This window comes from Gymnoscopelus microlampas, assembly GCF_963454915.1.
Source record: "Gymnoscopelus microlampas genome assembly, chromosome: 9".
NCBI classification, from domain to species: Eukaryota; Metazoa; Chordata; class Actinopteri; order Myctophiformes; family Myctophidae; genus Gymnoscopelus; species Gymnoscopelus microlampas.
This window is the reverse complement of record NC_139946.1, coordinates 4,541,570-4,557,923: the sequence shown is the minus strand read 5'-3', so window position 1 is coordinate 4,557,923 and position 16,354 is coordinate 4,541,570. Positions and strand designations below refer to the sequence as shown.

The window sequence follows — 16,354 nt, the reverse complement described above, 5'->3', positions numbered from 1 at the left end:
AAGTTGTTCTTTCCATGCTGTAGCCCACATGTGTCTTTTTTTTCCTCACCAGCATATGATGCCATATGTTTCAAAATAACATGTGCATGTTTCTGCATATCATGCAAACCTTTCGCATACACTATCTGCATATAATGTATATTATGTCTTTGTTCTAACCTGTTTTCTATCTCTTTCCCTTTGTTCTCACTCTACCTCTATACTCTCTCTCTCTCTCTCTCTCTCCTCACAGAATACTACAAAACGATGGGGCATGCACGGAAGAAAGAATGTCACCCACTGCTTTACAGCTGTAAAACTGTGAAGTGACGAATAAAACTCATTCTGATTCTTATAGTTATAGTTATTTTTTATTTATTTTTGGGGGTCACATTTTGTAAAGAGGTGCTTTACTCTCAAGGACTCCTTAGAGCCCCAAACAAAGTTCTTGAAAGGTACTTGATGACTCATATTTTGTGTCAAAAAGGCTTCAAGTGGATGATGCTATTTATTCCTCTTCCAAACTGGTACCTGGTATGGGCCAAACTGATCTCAGTTAGTAATAGATAGAATAGAATAATCCCCACTCCTTTGGGGTGTTATTTATATATGTCACAGGTGAAACTCGTCCTCTGCTTTTTGCCCATCCTATAACAACTAGGAGTTGTGGGCAGCCTTCTCCCTCCACTGGCGCCAGGGGAGCAATTAGGGGTTAAGAGTCTTGCTCACGGACACACATGAACACATTGCTGGCCTGGCCTGGAATCGTACCTGGGAGCAACCAGGGCTCCCGAGGCGGGCTCACTAACCACTCAGCTATGGCCGCTGAGAGAGAGAATAACCACCATCACTCTTTGATGCATACAGTTTATGGTTAAACAATATAAGTCCCTCCTTCCAACACAAAAGTCTCCTCTTAATTATATAACATAACTTGAAAGGCTGAGTGGAAAGGCCAATGGTTAGAGGTAAGTAATATAATGGATTTTGGGAGCAATCATTTTTAGCAAATGAATCCTGCCCAACAAGGACATATTCATTTTTGAACGGTTCTGCAAGATACCTGTAATATTGTGAACAACGGGGGAGAGGTTAGCATGGATTTTAAAAGCCTGGTGTGAGTTTAATAACCAGTTATAGCATACCATCTGGCATCAACTTAGTAATGGAGGAGGGGTTTGGCCTCCAACTTGGTCCAATCAATTTCATAGTCAGATATCTTGGAAAATGGTCAGTTACCCAACAGTTTTCAAGGAATATGCTTTCTGAGGGTAACGATAAGATCAGCAGTATATCGTCAACATATAAATGGAGAATATTATTTTACAAAGGGACTTGTAGTCTGATTTACACTCATGCTGCTTTGTGTCTTACTTATTTACAATTTCATTACTCCTTGGGAGTATAAAATTATATACACAAATCTGTGTGTGTGTGTGTATGTGTGTGTGTGTGTGTGTGTGTGTATGTGTGTGTGTGTGTGTGTGTGTGTGTGTGTGTGTGTGTGTGTGTGTGTGTGTGTGTGTGTGTGTGTGTGTGTGTGTGTGTGTGTGTGTGTGTGTGTGTGTGTGTGTGTGTGTGTGTGTGTGTGATATGTAGCCTATATTATCCATAATGAATATAAAAATGGATAAAATCATCATATATATATCATATCATATATTCATATTTACCATATCATATTTACCTATCATCATATTTATCCATAGCCTATATCCCACAATCATTAGATCCAATCTATTGCGTACCATAGCCATGCCCAGACCTCCCATCAAGATGCCACCCATCATGTTTCTTGTATTTTCAATTATACAGTATGCACTTTTGGGTTGTTGTTGGCACTTGGCAGGCAAAATATTGTGCTTAAATATGTTTGGCATAACAGCAGAGAGACACATCTGATTTTCAGCTTAAATGAGCCCGGCCAAAAGCGTTTGGCTGCCAACAATGTTTTTCCGAAACGCTTTGATATGACAGGATGTTTTGAGCATCCCAACCCATCCCCATCCACAGGGACCCCTAGGGCTAGGGGTTCCTCAGAGTTACTACAGGCGGTCCGCCAAATCTTTGTGTGATAGGAACTTGTATTTTTACATTAATTACAATTACATTTTTTCCCTATTCTGAGGAGACCTTTAGCCAAATATAGCAGATCTACAAGCTCACAACGCCTCGCACTGCCAGGCGCTGTGAGCTTGTAGATCTGCTATGTTTGGCAAGAGAGTTTGGTGTAGTAGAGGAAAACAAGAGTGAAAGGTCAAGTTTACTAAGTATTGAAGGTTAAAGAGATTAAATGTCTGAAAAAACACCTTAACATGAATAATAATAATAATAATAATAATAATAATAATAATAATACAAATAATAATAATTTACACAATTACAGTGCATGCTGTCAGTGTCAACACACATTTTATACAGTGTATAGTGGGGGGTCCCTGCTTCATCTCTCTCTCAGCCAAGGGGTCCTCCTTAGGGCCTGAAAAAACGTTGAAGACCCCTGCCATGATACGGGATTCCATTCCACACGATACGGGGGATTCTGTCTGATCGATCATCTGACGCGTCCGTCCGTCGGTGGGTGTGTATTGGGTGGGTTGGGTTGAGTGTGGGTTGCTGAGTGAGTGTGGGAACGGCCCCGCCCCCCGGTGCACCCCTCAGGCAGCCAGGCAGGGCAGGCAGTCAGCACGACCCACCCAACAACACAGACACACACACCCGCCCACCACACTGTGACCGAGGCTAGGAGGGAGGAAGCCCCAGCCTCAGATCATCAGAGACGATCAGAGCAGAGAGCCGTCGGTACTACACACAGGGGGTAGAAGATGGCAGAGCGGCAGCCGATCAAACACGAAGGCAGGGTGAAGATCGGACACTACGTCCTCGGAGACACGCTGGGAGTCGGAACGTTCGGGAAAGTAAAGAGTTGAGTCACGATGCCTTTCTTTTTTTCTTTTTTAGAATGCCCAACGTTTGATCGTGGGTTTGTGTGTATGTGTGTGTGTGTGTGTGTGTGTGTGTGTGTGTGTGTGTGTGTGTGGTGTGTGGTGTGTGGTGTGTGTGTGTGTGTGTGTGTGTGTGTGTGTTTCACGGGAGAAATCATCGCCGTTTACCTTTCTTTACCGAGCGTCGGTGGTTGAAGTTACGGTGGGGTCGATGTACGCAGTTTGCGTAGCTGTAGCTCTGGTCCTTAGCGTTAAGAAGGAGTTCTCCTTTAACGCTATGTTACTCTTCAGTCGTTGTCCGCACACCCACGGTAGCGCAGGCTGCGCAGCCTCTCGTCTGTAGTAAACACATTTAAAATACACTTACTACTCACCAAAGCTAAGACGGGTTTAAGATGTTGAAAGCCTACTTTACTTAGTGGGGACACTCTGAGCCCCCCACCTCACGTCTAAAATACACTTTTTGGCCAGAAAAGAAAATATTTCACCGGAAGGAAACAATGTTTTATTCACTCCACTGCGCCCCCTACAGATCTGGTTAAAGGCATTTTTCTATCGACTACATTTTTTCCTCCCGATGAAATATTTTTCTTTTCTGGCCATAAAGTGTGTTTTAGACGTGAGGTGGGGGACTCCGAGTGTCCCCACTGAGGAAAGTAGGCTTTCAACATCTTAAACCCGTCTTTGTTTTGGGGAGCAGCTAGCTGTAGAATACAACTCTCGTAGACGTATTTATGATTCTGACGTTTTCAATCTACGAGAGTTGTAGGGTTCACCCCCATGGACACAGGAACTTTCAGCACTATACCCCGTAGACACTCCAGACATGTACAAATTGAAAATAAAGGTGCTTACCCCCAAGCCCCAAATGTTAACTCTCGCTACGTGGTAGCAGTTTAATGTAATAATCCATTTATTTCAATAAAGAAGTGTTTTAATGCCGTCTGTGGCCGATTCTGTCGGAAGTTCCAATTGGGCGGTAGTTGCGCGCCCCATCTGGTGAAACCCGGAATTACACTCAATGTAAACAGGAAGTAAACGAGGGTGAAAAAATGGCGTTGGGCCACAGACGGCATTAAAACACTTCTTTATTGAAAGATATGGATTATTACATTAAACTACTACCCCGTAGCGAGAGTTAACATTTGGGGCGTGGGGGAAAGCACATTTATTTTCAATTTGTACATGTTTGGAGTGTCTATGGGGTATAGTGCTGAAAGTCCCTGTGTCCATGGGGGGTGAACCCTACAACTCTCGTAGATTGAAAACGCCAGAATCATAAATACGTCTACGAGAGTTGTATTCTACAGCTAGGTGAGAACTCCATCTAACGCTATGGACCAGAGCTATAGCGTAGCTGTTACATCCGTGGCTATAACAGCGATAGTATGGATTTGTGACGTAAAGGGAGTTGGAGAATACCACAGCTTCAAAGGCAAATTATTTCACCACCAAAGCCCTAATGTGTATGTCGCTCAAGCGACAGCAATGATATTAGGTGTTTATTATATCAATTAGACCCACTGGCTTTGTACTATTATCATTATTATTATTTATTCGCTTGCATTTGTTGAATTCACTGTCCAGTCCAGCCGCTAAAGGGCATTTTTTAAAGCCTAAACCCCACCGTCCACCTCCAGAAGCATAATGTTATCTTGAGTAAATTCTTGATAACGCTATAATAAATGCTATAGATATGTTTATCTTATCACAGTCTGGTGGTAAATACGCGTGTACACACTACTAGACTCGAGGAGCAGGCATAATAATGAGGGAACCGTAAAGTTTGCGTAGTGTTGAATGGCACGCTGACTGTGCTGCTCTCTATTCTAGCGTCTCACTTTACACAGTCTTCATTCTGTCTGCGTGACCTTGTGGAATTTGAACACCCCTCAGCCCACTGTGGGGGGCTTTCTCGCGATTCTTCTCGCTTGGCCGCCCGACCCCCCCCCCCCCCCATTCTAAGGGTGGGTGCGCAGCTTGATATGGCTCTGAGTGAGGATTCTACTGTAGCCTCTACTGTATACAACCAACCGTTGGTTGTATACAGTAGAGGCTACAGTAAAATCCCCAGTCACTGAGGATTCTACTGTAGTTGGTTGTGTACAGTAGGCTACACTAGTGGTTCTCAACCAGTGGGAAGGGACCCCCCCAGTGGGAGGGGGGTCCCCAGATGACAGTGAAGTGACAATTTAAGGAATTTTAATACCTAATAAAAATACAAGAAAGACAATTTCTGCATTAGAAGTAATAAAGAAAGAAAAAGGCACATTTTTTGAAAATAGCCGATCTACAAGCTCACAACGCGAGGCGTTGTGAGCTTGTAGATCTGCAATTTTCAGATCTACAAGCTCAAACTAGATCTGCAATTTTCAGATCTACAAGCTCAAACTAAATTGAATGCCTCAACCCCTACAATTCCAAGTGCTTGTCAGGGAGGGGGGTCCCCAGTTCAAATGTGATTATTTTGGGGGGTCACGGACTGAAAAGGTTGAGAACCACTGCAGTAGGCTACAGTAGAAATCCTCAGTGTATAGGCTAAACATTTGTAGACTCATATAAGTCAGTCTCTATAACACTTGACTAATCCCTCTGTAACTCTGTAGTGTACACATGTCACCACCAGGTCCATTTGTTTACATTTGGTCTTCAGTCAGAGTTAAATACCAGGGCTATTTGACAGCCACGTTATTGATGTCACTGAAACGTCGCAGGCAGACTGACGGTGTCAACCACTGTTGCCAGATTTTGCGAGAGAAATAAGCAAGGTCTAGGTCTATGAAAACAAGCCCAAAAGAAGCAACTGGGCCACATGAGCACTTTAAAACCTATTCGCATCAGCTTTTTGAAAATAGCCGATCTAAAAGCGTGCAGACTTTCAAAAGACTCTTAACAAAATGTGCAATATCTTAACGATACAAATCAGGTACACAGGTCCCTGGTGGCACACAATATTGGGTCCTTGACAGGAAAATGTTTGAGAACCACTGGTTTAAACAAGATTTAGGAAGCAAGAGCAAAATAAGCAACGACACTTTAGAAACAAGCGCCAAAAAAACGCAACCCGCAACTACCAGTGTTTACAAACATCTTCACAGAAAAACAAGCCCAAAGTTGCTTATAACAGTGGTTTTCAACCAGTGGTCCGGGGACCACCAGTGGTCCTTGTAGGGGTACCAGGGGGTCTCCAGATAATTTAGTTAACATAGCCTCGCAATCATTTTAACCACCTAGCTTTGGCTATTCAAAAATAGCAGATATACAAGCTCAGAGCTTGTAGATCTGCTATTTTTGAAAAATCCCGGAAAATGTGTGCATATCTTTGAATATATATTTTTAAAGCGAACGTTTTTAACTCAAATCTTTTACTTCTGGGGGTCCCTGGCACAAAACATTTTCAGATTTGTACCTTACAAATGTATATCAATTTATATATGAAAAAGGTTGAAAACCACTGGCTTATAATAAGCAGACTTTGCAACACTGACTGACTGACAGTGTCAACTCATGTTCTGAGGAGGGCCGAGCCACCAGCTGGCTCTTCCCAGATGAACCAGCCCCTCCGACCGTGAAGAAAGGCTACATTAGGCCAAACTCCTCTCCCCTCAAAGACTAAAATAGTCTCTTTTTTTTTAGGAGGCCAGGCAGCAACAGTTTATACCAGGGGTCGGCTTTTTGACATGAAGTGCCATGTTTTTATTTCCTTGATGGTCAGTGTGCCATATCAACATTAATCCATTCAATCCGGGAACTCATCTCGGTCATTTTAGATTTCTTTGGCTATTCAAAAATAGCAGATCTACAAGCTCACAGTGCCACGCTATGAGCTTGTAGATCTGCTGTTTTTGAAAAATCGTGAAAATGTGTGCAAATCTTTGAATATATATATTTTTAAGCGAACAATTACAATTTACAAATGTTCGCAAAAAATGTATACATTCAAAGATTTTCACAAATTTTCACGATTTTTCAAAAATAGCAGATCTACAAGCTCATAGCGCAGCACTCGGTGCCACGCTATGATCTTGTAGAGCTGCTATTTTTGAATAGCCAAAGAAATCTAAAAATGACACACATATGCGTTCCCGGTCTTAAAGGGTTAATAGTTGTACTGCATATAGTTGGATATTGTAATATCAGGGTTGAGCTGTAGGGGGTGCGGGGGGCGCCGCACCCTTAGTTCTGAGTCTGACACTGTGGGGGCTGGGGTGCTCGCGAGCAATCGTTAACACAACGATAGCCTCAACCTGGCTGCTTTGCATAACATTGCGTTGCGTTCTCACTTACGTCCTCAGTTACACTGTATTAACAGCCACACTGGTTTCTCATGCCAATAGGGCATCGCAGTTCCGCCCACTTCCTGGTGCCGGAAGTAAATACTCAATGCATTTTTCCCATTGACTTTTCCAAAAATATTTATATCAATTAATTTAAGCCTAGAATCAAGCCATCCAGGATCCTGGTGAATCATGACCATAAAACCTTTTTTTCTGTGATTTTTTTTATTTTAATGATATGATATACTATACTAAGTTCTCTGATTATTTTAAGTACTTATGTGTGGGTGAGTCTATGTAAAGGAAAATAAAATAATTGATTTATTGAAACAAATAAAAACAACAAATGAACAATGCAACAAAATATTAAGAAATATAAATACATTAATAATCACATGTTGAATACAGTATTTCAACTAGCACTGAGCTGAGTGGCTATGTGCACATGCCTGCGCGGCAGTGCGCGCGTGCGCACGTGACGTCATAAAATACAGCACCCTTAGTTCAAAAATCCACAGCTCACCACTAATAATAATACTTATGACAGAATATGATACTTACTCCCCCTTTAGAAAGCCCCCCCCCCTCTCTCTCTCTCTGTACATGTACTATCCTTTTTTTCCTATTTGAATACGTGTGTTTATATCTGCTTCATATTTGTTATTATTCTCTTCCTTTTCAGTTGGAGAGCATCAGCTGACGGGCCATAAAGTGGCCGTGAAGATCCTGAACAGACAGAAGATCCGCAGTCTGGACGTGGTGGGAAAGATCAAACGGGAGATCCAGAACCTGAAGCTGTTCAGACACCCGCACATCATCAAGCTGTAAGTCACACGTCATGTCTCCTTTTACTGAGAGAACACAGTGCATGGAGGGACACAGGATGGAGAGGGGGGAATAGGCTCTATGCACAGCAGCCATATTGGTAATGAATTGGGCCCCTTCCTTACTTCCTTCACAGGTGTTACCAATGATACTAATTAAGGCTCTGTTCCATTTAGTGTGACATAGGGGTTGTCTTATTTTCAAGGACCCCCATAACTCTGAGAGTGTACAAATGGAACCAAATGGACCCGTAATCAGCACCTTGACCAGAATGGAACAGAGCCTTCATTAGTATCATTGGTAACACCTGTGAAGGAAGTGAGAAGAGGCCCAATTTCTCTCCAAAATGGCTGCTGTGCATAGAGCCAATTAGGGCCGTCACAATTACAAATTTAAGTTGGCGATTAATTGTCACCCAAACATATGAAGCCTTTTAGGCTTCTTAATCAAATATTGCACAGGGCAGACAAATAACTGAAATATACAAAGAAATGATTGACATATTTAATCATTTTATACAATTAAAAAAACAGAAATAGCTTGAAAAAAGCAGAAATAGCAGATCGACGCGTTGTAAGCTTGTAGATCTGCTATTTCTGCTTTTTTCACATATTTGAAAATGTGTTCAACATGGAAACGATTATGACGATTATGCAAAAATAATTTCGATTATCTGAAATAATTGCGATTGGACGCTTATGTAATAATTGTGACAGGCCTAAGAGGAATGTCATAAAAAAAAAAAAGGTTTATGAAACCAGGATGCCACAGTAGCTGGTATAGGGCACCCAAATCATATGTACCGTTTGTAGTGCATCCCAATGAGGAGCTATAGAATTCCATAACTCTGCTGTCGGGCAGAAACCAGCTGCCCGACACATATTTTTAAAATATTGAACCAATGAAAAGTATTAAAAAGCAACTCTGACAAAACCAGCTAACTCCATTGGATCCTCAACCTTCTGCTAAACCAGCTAGTCCTAGCAAGTCCACCAAAGGGGGGTGGAGTTAGTTGGTTTTGCGGACTCCAGGCTCCGCCCCCCTTTTGACCTCCAACCTCCTAACTCCACTTTTTGCTTTGTTTTAGTCATTTCCCGAAAAATGAACATTTTAGAGTTAGCTGGTTTCTGCCCCCGACAGCACAGATAAACAATATGTCCATAATGAAAATAAAGTCATTTTTATTTACAAAGCACATACATTGCTGTACCATTGGTCGGCCCTCAGCTCCACGTCTCCCATTCTCAATGAGTCACATACTGAACATACATATTAGCTGGGGGGGTGGGGGAGTGGGGGGGATCCATGCCTCAGCAGATCCAATCATAGCCAAATGAAATGTATCGCTATTCATTAAAATACATTAATTCTGTACGTGGATTGTCCTGAATGAACATCAATAATTCAAACGTTAAAGTTTAATAACATGAAAGGGAATTGCTAATGGCTGCGTTATAAGGAACTCGAGGATGGCTTTACTGATTAATTCATATAAACTACATTACACAATCTGAATCACCACACTCAAGAATGAATTGAATATTAAAACATTGCATTTTAATAGTCTGTGACGATGACACAAACCAAATCAATGAGGTGGCGTTTTTTGAATGGGCGCCATCATGGGTCTGGGACTGCCAGACAGAAACCATGTATCTCCACAACCTTTTTATGTTTTTTCGTAATTCAATGCCCTACTTCAGTGGTTCTCAAACTTTTTCATGTCAAGGACCCCCAAAATGATATGTATTTAGCCGCGGACCCCCATCTAAAAATATTTTGTTCCAGGGACCCCCAGAAGCAAAGATTAGAGTGACAAATGTTCGCTTTAAAAATATATATATTCAAAGATTTGCAGAAATCTTCAAGATTTTTCAAAAATAGCAGATCTACAAGCTCATAGCGCGGCACTCGGTGCCACGCTATGAGCTTGTATATCTGCTATTTTTGAATAGCCAAAGTATAAAAGGTCATAATTATTCTGATGCTATATTTACACATTTTGCTGGGTACCCCCTGGAACCCCCTCAAGTACCCCTGGGGGTCCCCGGACCCCACTTTGAGAACCAAGGCCCTACTTCATACAAAAGCACAAAAGTAGTGAAACCGGCAGATGTACAAGCTCACAACGCGTCGCAAAGCAACACGCTGTGAGCTTGTAGATCGGCTAATTTCACTATTTTAAAATGATTTTAAAACGATAGTAAAAAAAAGGGAATGGTTTTGAACATACAGTAACAAGGTTTCCTCCCGACAGCAACAATACAATACCTGAGCTCTATAAACCAGAGGTTTCAACTTGCATCGAGAGAGAGACGGCCAAAGTCAGTTCAAAATGTCATCTCGGGGGGTTGCCCAGCAAAGCTCCCATGAATCATTTTGAATAAAGTGTGTGTGTGTGTGTGTGTGTGTGTGTGTGTGTGTGTGTGTGTGTGTGTGTGCGCGCGCTGTGTGAGCCCTTTTTCTGTGCTGTGGTCAGTGTGTTTTCAGTGGCACGCTTCACTTGTCCCTCTGTTTGTTTACTACAGCTGCTCTGTACCGAGCATGCCTATAGGGGTCCTAGGGGGCAGGACACGCACGCACGCACGCACACACGCACGCACGCACGCACGCACGCACGCACACACACACGTACACAGCCATACTGTACAAACAGCCCTGTACAGTCAGGTTTAGAGGAAATGATCCCCAGCTAGGTGAATAGATAGAAACTAAAGTGATTCCTCCTTGAATAAATCTCTTTCTACTTCCTGTCTGTTGACTCTTGACTCTTGTCTAATGTTTTCATCTTGTGTCTCTCTCTCTCTCTCTCTCTCTCTCTCTCTCTCTCCTCTCTCTCTCTCTCTCTCTCTCTCTCTCTCTCTCTCTCTCTCTCTCTCTCTCTCTCTCTCTCTCTCTCTCTCTCTCTCTCTCTCTCTCTCTCTCTCTCTCTCTCTCTCTCTCTCTCTCTCTCTCTCTCTCTCTCTCTCTCTCTCTCTCTCTCTCTCTCTCTCTCTCTCTCTCTCTCTCTCTCTCTCTCTCTCTCTCTCTCTCTCTCTCTCTCTCTCTCGCGTGTTATTTTTAGGCTAGGGTTAGGCTTGGCCCACTTTGACGCTGTGAGCTATGGCAGACATGTGTTCACTCTGCCTGAGTGTCTTCTGTCAGAGCATGGGCCAGCATGAGGGAAACACTCACATGCACATGCATGTACGCATAGCACGCACAGTCGCACACAGAACTGTGGGTAGTGGGGTAGTGGTTCAGTACTGTGTGTGTTCGACTGGAAAAACACCTTTACGTTTCTCTCAAGTGTGCTCCATATAATCTCCTAGTTGTGTGTGTGTGTGTGTGTGTGTGTGTGTGTGTGTGTGTGTGTGTGTGTGTGTCTCTCTCTCTCTCTGCTCCAGTCTTGTGTGAATGCACACTTGGAGGTGATGAGTTGTGAAAAGTATGTAATGATATGGAGTGATCCATTACATCTGAATGCCTCGCTTACCTGTCCATCTGTTAATGCAGTTTCTAAATACCCTTGCCTTTATTTATTCAGGGAATCCCATTGAGAGCAAGCTCTCTTTTTCAAAGACGCCCTGATAACAACATATAAAATAGATACATAAGGAGAAACAATAACAAACATTTGAATCACATTACAATGTCACAGATGCAAACACGCATATAGTTACATGAAACAGGTGCACTCACTATGTAGTGTGTCCTCAAGAAGCACCCTGAATGTCTCTATTGAGACCAATCGCACCAGTTTCAGAGAGTCCTGAAGTTTGTTCCATTTGTGTAGAGCATAATACAGGAAAGCAGTCTTTCCTTGTTCACTGCTCTTACGTGGACTGGTATATCTAATAAAGTGTGTTTGTGAACCTGTTGAATGTCCACTTTGCCCAGTAACCTTTGGTTCCAAAAGCGAGGATAGGTTTAAAGGAAGTTTACCACACAAGGCCTTATAAATAAATAAAATACAATGTTGCTCTCTACGAACTGCGAGAGATAGCCAACCCACTTTATCATAAAATACAGTGATGGGTGAGATAATCATGGCCAGTAATAAAACGCAAAGCACTGTGGTAGACTGTTTCCAGAGGCTTCAGTGTGGAGAGGGAAGCATGCATATACAGTATATGCCCATAGTCAAATACAGACATTATTACAGATTGAACAATAGTCTTGCGAGGACCAAATGTCCTGGCTGGTATATGAATAAGAAAAAAGAGATTAGATTATCGCCACAATTCCATATTGTCGTCACAATACCGATATTAAGGTATTTGGTCAGAAATATTGTGATATATTTGACTTTGTCCATTAATAGCCCAGTCCTAATCCCACTCTCTTTGTGTGTCAGATACCAGGTGATAAGCACACCTACAGACTTCTTCATGGTGATGGAGTATGTGTCTGGAGGAGAGCTTTTTGACTACATCTGCAAACATGGCCGGGTAAGACATCAAATGTGTATTTTTTTATATCATAATAACAAACTTTATTTATAAAGCACCATTCTTACCCACATAAACCCTATTCTGAGCATGTCATAACAGCCACACATTTGGCAAAAATAGCTTGTAGATTGGCTATTGTCGGTGAAGAGATTTGGTGTAAAGGGAAAGAAAAAGGAAGGGAACCAAGTTTTGACCCCTGGTGTTTGTTTTGTGGATAAACAAACTTTGCAAACTGCTTTACAGAATATTATATAGATATACAGTAGATTTGGGTCCGTTCAGCCCCTTGGAGGTAAAGGCATTGCCCTGTATCACGTACCCTTGTGTGAACAAACATGAGAAGGGAAGAGTCATTGTCATTCTACTAAACCATTGGTTCTCAAAGTGGGGTCCGGGGATCCCCAGGGGTCCTTGGGAGTTCCAGGGGGTCCCCAGCTAAATGATGGATAGTTAGGAACCAAATGGACCTGTATAGGTCTGTAACTCTGAGTGTGTACAAATGGAACCAAATGGACCCTAACGGGTCCATTTGGTTCCATTTGTACACTCTCAGAGTTAAATTAACATTGATTTTACAATATAAATTGGGATCCCATGAGATAGAGATGCCATTAGATGGGGGTCCGTAGACCGTCACCCAATGCGTGTCGAACTGGAGGTCCCTGAAATGAAAATGGTTGAGAATTGACTGCTAGAGCCGTACAAATCTTCTCTTATGGGGGTCCCTGGCATATATTTTCAAATGGGGGTCCGCCGGCTAATAAGTGTTAATTTGGGGGTCCTTGACATGAAACAGTTTAAGAACCACTGTAGTTAACTGATCATTACATTCCAGTTGTATGCAGTTCTCCTCATTGAGAGAGACAGTGGGGAAGCTGATGGTATTTGGCATGGGCACAGGAATCAGTTCTGGCCCAGTGGAGGGTGAGGGGTAGGCCTATGATTCTGGAAGCAGGTGTCTAGCCCGTAGACATGTAAACGTACAGTAGATGCCTCACTGGCCGCTGCGGTTCATTGGAGCGATGCGTCATCGCAGCCACAATATTTTGAGTGGAAGTCGTGCCTCGTAGTCCTAATGAATGTCTGCCCCATGTATGTAGGTCTCTCCACTATTAAAATAATCATAACTCACTGAATTCTCAACCGATTTTCATGCGGTTTATAAATGTCAGACATAAGTTTATGTTATGATGCAAGATAGTTTGTTAATCCATTCAGACCGGGAACGCATCTGTGTCATTTTAAGATTTCTTTGGCTATTCAAAAAATAACAGATGTACAAGCTCATAGCACAGCACCGAGTACTGCACTATGAGCTTGTGGATCTGCTATTTTTAGAAAAATCGTGAAAGATTTGCAAATCTTTGATTATACAGTATATTTATACATTTGTAACTAACTCAAATCTTTGCTTCTGGGGATTCTACAAATGTCTTCTAAAAACAGTTTTCTGAAAAAAACGTATGTTTCTATATCAGATGTTCTCAAACCTTTTCATGTCAAGGACCTCCAACATTATATGTATTTGGCCACGGACCCCCATCTGAAAACATTTTGTTCCAGGGACCCCCAGAAGCAAACATTTGAGTTACTCTTGAATAGCCAAAGTATACAATAATGGTTTAAGTGGTTACACAGATGCGTTCCCGGTTTTAGGGTTAAATTAAAAAAAATGTGGGGTTTCATACGAAAACACCTTATCTTACATAGTAATAGTTATAAAACAGAAACAAGTAGTAGCCTCAGGGAGGTACTTCTATACAACTCAGACATACTGTATTTCTTGCAGTGGAGTTCTGACAAGCTGCCCAGCATAATGTGGGGTTGGTGTTGACGTGTGGCCCCACTGCTCAATGAGGCGTCTTACCTATTTATGTCCATGATCTCTAGCCCACTGACAACAAGTATGAAGAAGCATTTCTTTACGGTATGGCTCTGCAGGAGTCTAGCCGTCTATAAAAGGGTCAGTCTGAGTGTGTGTTTGTCCTGAGCCGATCTCACAGACTGTGCTGGACGGATAAGCGGCAACTTGATTTCCATAAGCCTAACTTAGTGCCTCCACTAATCTTTGAATATTTAACCACTTCTTAGATAATCTGTCAGCACCACTGCCCTAAACGTGTAGTGTTGTTGTTAGTAGGAAAAGTAACAGTTTTGGACATATGAGGTTCCCACCCGACAGTGACGTTAAGCGACTTTGGGCTGGGCTGCAGGGTTTTTTGTGCTTGTTGCTAAAGTTGAGTTGCTTATTTTAGCTTGGTTTTGTTGTTTGCTTCAAATGTTTCAAAAATGCTGCTTGAAAATAGCAGACCTACAAGCTTTTTGCTGTTTTGATGCTAATATTGAGTCATTTTGCAGGGGACCCCCTGTGCGTGTGTGGCAGGGGTTCCTAGTCGCTTTTTTTCGGCTTGTTTATGTAGACCTGGTTGCTTGTTTCTCTCGCAAAATCTGGCAACGCCGATGTGGATCTTGTGTCTTTCATAATATTAAGACAAAAGATCCACATCGGCCTTGCCAGATTTGGGAATTATTGTCCCGGACGTCATAATAATAATTCTCAAATCCACTTGGAGCACCGAGTGGTCTCACAGAGCTTAGTTGAGCACACAACAAAAATGTGTTGTGTTGTTTCAATCCCTTAGATCTAAACGCTAAAAAGTTCTCAAAAAGAAAAAAAGTTGTCAGAACTCAAGCCAACTTGAATAATTCTGGAAGATTCTGGAACGGGGCTCTGGTACAGTCTGTTCTCTCACACCATCAACAAATCACTGTAAGATGTTAAATCTGAGCTATAAAGTTTCAGTCCCTCTTCTGTCCTACACACTGAAAAAGCTGTTATTGGCAGCTTGTTGTGGTTGACAAACATCCAATTAAAACTATTATGTAAGGGGTACTCAGCCCCTGTGGTTATTATTCATTCATTTATTTATTTATTTCTAAAACCGCATGGCTCAGAGTTGATTATCTTGTATACAATGGCCACTTACCAGCAATTAAAAGTTAAGTAGTGTTTGTTCAGATTTTGAGTAGAAAGTTTGTGTTGGCACCGTCTCCATCAACCTTGGAATAAATGTTGGTGCACCACTCCAGCAAGCGGGCGGAGCCATAATAACGACCCAGAAATGAGCACCGGCTGAGTCATTCTGACAATAGTCATATCTTTTACCTCAACAAAAACAGTTTTTTTTTGTTCTCCCAAAATGTTGTATGAAAGTTGTATTCAAATTATGCCATTCAATCCGGTAACACGTCTGTGTCATTATAGATTTTATCTATAACCATTACTTTATACTTAAAAAAAGTAGAAAAATAATAGATATACAAGCTCATGGCGCTATGAGCTTGTAGATGTGCTATTTTCTTTTTAAAACCAACATTTGTAACTCAAATATTTGCTTCTGGGGTGTCCCTGGAACTAAATATTTTGAGATGGGGTCGGCGGCCAAATACATCATTTTGGGGGCCCTTGACATGAACAAGTTTGAGCACCACTGATATAGCAACATGCAATTTTCAGAAATTTGTAGATGTGTTCCTGGATTGAATGTATAGATTGCAGGTAATGTTGGCTTAAATAACATACACAATGTATCAAAGGAGCACTTCACCCATTTTCAACCTTGTCTTCATATAACTGGCCTAATGCTCATTGTAAGATGGCACCATTTCTGTCTGCTCACTCTGTGTCTCAGAGGTGAGCTGTGGACAGTTCAGAAACCTGCCTAGTAGTGCCTACCAGCTTGGAGATTCCAAGCTAATAGGCTCTATGCACAGCAGCCATATTGTGAAGACATTCACAGGTGTTACCAATGATACTAATGAAGGCTCTGTTCCATTCAGGTCAAACAGAGTCAGGGTGCTGATATTGTGCATGTTGGCCCACTGGAAACACTCT

General features: G+C 42.0%; 1 protein-coding gene across 1 annotated transcript in view; it reads left to right on the top strand.

Moving 5' to 3' along the window:
- The first annotated feature begins 2,694 nt into the window (after positions 1 to 2,694).
- The window catches only part of prkaa2 (protein kinase, AMP-activated, alpha 2 catalytic subunit), a 31,524-nt gene continuing 17,864 nt past the window's right edge, over positions 2,695 to 16,354 (top strand). Inside the window, exons 1-3 of the mRNA XM_084067318.1 lie at positions 2,695 to 2,904; positions 7,884 to 8,025; positions 12,363 to 12,456. Of these exons, the coding sequence (XP_083923444.1) occupies positions 2,805 to 2,904; positions 7,884 to 8,025; positions 12,363 to 12,456 (336 nt within the window). The 5' untranslated portion in view covers positions 2,695 to 2,804. The remainder of the gene's footprint in view (positions 2,905 to 7,883; positions 8,026 to 12,362; positions 12,457 to 16,354) is intronic.